General features: G+C 33.0%; 1 protein-coding gene across 2 annotated transcripts in view; it reads left to right on the top strand.

Moving 5' to 3' along the window:
• Window positions 1–1870, top strand: part of LOC108967907 (non-lysosomal glucosylceramidase) — a 36844-nt gene extending 34974 nt beyond the window's left edge. For both annotated transcript variants that reach the window (XM_018931583.1, XM_018931582.1), the window contains exons 8-11: window positions 149–356; window positions 443–683; window positions 784–993; window positions 1238–1870. In XM_018931583.1, the coding sequence (XP_018787128.1) occupies window positions 149–356; window positions 443–683; window positions 784–993; window positions 1238–1429 (851 nt within the window). In that variant the 3' untranslated portion in view covers window positions 1430–1870. The remainder of the gene's footprint in view (window positions 1–148; window positions 357–442; window positions 684–783; window positions 994–1237) is intronic.
• Window positions 1871–3489: the final 1619 nt, after the last annotated feature.

The raw sequence follows: 3489 nt of genomic DNA, 5'->3' as shown, positions 1-3489 counted from the left end.
ATTTTTTTATTGAATTTTTGTATAGTTTTTCTTTTATTTTATTTTTATTTTTTGTATTAATTATATTTCCCTCAATCTGTTACCTTTTGCATCGACTATAATATACTCGTACTTATGTATATCTAATCCTTTTTCTTTTACCTCACAGAAAATCGCAAATCGGCTTCTTTATACATCAATGAAACTAACGGTAAAGTTTATCTAATGGACGCCATGGCTTACTTGAAGGCAATGTATCCCGCGTGCAAAGCGATCATGGAGCGCACCGTCGAATATGACCAAGACAATGATGGTCTCATTGAGAATACGAAAATGCCCGATCAAACCTACGACTCATGGGTTATGGATGGACCAAGGTAAATATCAAATCTTACATTTATTTTTATTTTTACAATTTTCTATAATATTTACATACATTTAACAAACCGTTATGCATCTGCAGCGCCTATTGTGGCGGCTTGTGGCTTGCGGCTTTGCAAACTATGTCCGTTATGGCCACGCTGCTGGATCAGCCAAAAGACTGCCTGCGCTACCAGGACATTTTAGAGCGTGGCAAGCATTCATTGGAGGAGAAACTATGGAATGGCAACTTCTATCGCTTCGATCTGCATAACAAGGACACATTAATGGCCGATCAATTGTGTGGGCATTGGTACCTGAAAACGTGCGGTTTCGATTATGAGGTGTGTTTTATAATATTGCATCTACACTTATCGCTTTTTCGATGATTACCATTTATAATAACTCCTGTTTTTATTTTTATTTATTTTTTCAACAACACAGATTTATCCGAAGGAGAATGTACGCAAGGCCTTAAAGCAAGTCTACCAACACAATGTTATGGGTTTCAAGGGTGGCAGTATGGGCGCTGTTAACGGTTTCGTTGTTAATGTGGATCCTGACAAGCCAGGACACGTGGACTATACGACCCTGCAGAGTGAAGAAGTGTGGCCCGGTGTAACTTTTGCTTTGGCAGCCACTATGATACAGGAGGTAAGTTATACTAAAAACACTCAAATATTGAGTCGAAAAAATCTTTTCGTCTTTGTAAACAAACTTAAAACTTGTTTATATTTATAATAATAAATAAATAAACAAATATGTACCATTTTGGTCGACCACTTTTTGCCATTTTCTGCTAGAGACATTATTCCATTAGTGTAAAGCGAAAGTTCCAGACGGAATGAAAACCTAAAAATGTTTCTGAAATTATTTTCTATGTTCCCATCGTTAACAGGGCATGTTTGAGGAGGGCTTCCAAACTGCGGGCGGCCTCTACAAGACACTCAGCGAGCGTATTGGCATGAATTTCGAGACGCCCGAAGCATTATACACCGAAAAGTATTACCGTTCCATCGGCTATATGCGACCGCTAAGTATTTGGTCCATGCAAGTGGCCTGGGAGCGACGAAAAGCGCTGCGTGATTAAACAAATTCATAAAAATGTGGCAGTAGTGCATGCGAAGTTGAAGTAAATATTAAGTTGGTTTTTAATTTGAAAATATGTATAGGTGTTGAACAGTCATACATATATACATATAGTATATTACAAGACTCGCTGCAAGACATTGCATTGAAAGCGCCAGCAAGTTATCGTTTTGTCACAGAAATTTCGTTTAATTATGAATTAATTTTAATTTCTTTAATTAATTAATTAATTAAATTTCTTAGTTAAATTAAAGAAATTTAGCTATGAAGCAAAAGTACAAGTTGTTAAGCTAACTGTAATGTGTTTTCATAAAACTGAGAGCATAACTTAAAAAAAAAAATTTTTTTTATTTATTGGAAAGAAAAGGCAAATTGTATTCATAAATAATATTGGCTAAGATACGCTTAAAGTACCAAAAATTGACGAGAGTAGTGTGGGTGGTGAAAAAAACAAACGTTTGGAATGTAAAAGCAAAAGGCACAAGGCTTGATATTTATAAACAAAGATTTGAAAAAAATGCAGTGAGCAGTTAAATTGAGTTCAAGTTGAAAATGAGCTTAGGATTTATATATCGTCAATATTTAGCTGCATTATGTGTAATAGTATGTATGTAATGTTATGTGTATTGTCACAAAATTTAGAAAAATAATTTGCGAAATTAGTTATGAAAGTTGTATTACTTACTACTTTGAGAAAAAATAAACATGATATTGATTTGTTAAAAAATTAATTGAGGCTAAAAAGTTGGCGCAGTTTCTGTGAGAGGGAGTGTTTAGTACCGGCTTAACGAGCATAATTTGTTTTTATTTAAAAAAAAATGCTACTGATACCAAAATGTATAGGAGAAATGCATGTTCTCCGGCCTCTGCAACTGCCGATGACGACGAAATACAAAATATTCTTTTTAAGTACTTGGATCGTTCTGTTTGTATGACAGCTATGTGCTACAGTGGTCCGATTTGAAAAATTTCTTTGAAGGTCGCTTTAAGCAATAACACATGCCAAATTTCTTGAAGAAATCTAGTAAAATGAAAAAGCACTTTATTCCGATCGTTCAGTTTTTATGGCAGCTATATGCTATGGTCTCTCCGACAAATGAGCAGCTTTTTGGTGAGAAAAGGGAAGGTGCAAACTGTCACATCGATATCTCAGAAACTGAGTAACTAGTTCGCACATACACAGACAAACGGGCAGACAGATGATCGTCACCCTGATCATTTCTATATGCACTTTATGAGGTCTATGACGTTTACTTTTGTGTACAGACATCGGAGCAAACTAATGTACCGTAAAAATCCACAAATTGATTTCGATCAAAAGAGCAGACACCGTAAAGATCTTAACGAGTTGGACATATTTTGCAATGGGTCAACAGCCACTTTTCAGTTCTGAGTACTCAAAAGAATGAAGAGAGAGAGAAGTATTTTTAAGTTTTAAGAGAAAGAAAAGAAGAGAGGCAATGAATAGTTAAAGCAAAAGATAAATAATACTACAAAAATGGACTCTTGAACGCAATCATAAAATTCAATACTGTAAAACAAAGTATCCGATTTTTCTGTCGGATTTTGAATTTTTCATCACGATTTTTGAAATTTTCAGTTTTGGCTTTTGAGAAATGAAAGTTTTAGGCAAAGCGAAAGGGTGCGGTTTTGCAAAAGTTTTGTAAAGTTTAGTGTTCATTTGTATTTTCGAAAACCATACAATATTTATCCGAAAAAAAAAACAATTACTATTCTCTTATAATTGGTATAATTTTCGAAAAATATATAAATTTTGCAAAGGTTTGTTAAAATTTATAATTCGAATAATATTAATGTTCGCATTTAAAAAAATTAAATTAGTTGACGTTCTTAATTTATTGTCTTTTGGAGAAAAAATATTTCAAAAATCAGTCTAAAAATATTTATAATTCGAATAATATTCGAGAGAAATCAAAAATTTTGTAAAAGTTTAGTAAAAATTAATGTCATGATTTTAAAAAATTCAAATGATAAACTTGTTGCCTTTAAAAAGATATTTCAAAAGGCTTTTTAAAACTATTTATAATTTGAATAATATTA

This window comes from Bactrocera latifrons, unplaced genomic scaffold, assembly GCF_001853355.1.
Source record: "Bactrocera latifrons isolate USDA-ARS-PBARC rearing strain unplaced genomic scaffold, ASM185335v1 scaffold_2, whole genome shotgun sequence".
Lineage (NCBI taxonomy): Eukaryota > Metazoa > Arthropoda > Insecta > Diptera > Tephritidae > Bactrocera > Bactrocera latifrons.
The sequence above is the reverse complement of the archived record's forward strand: the minus strand, read 5'-3'. Positions and strand labels throughout refer to the sequence as shown.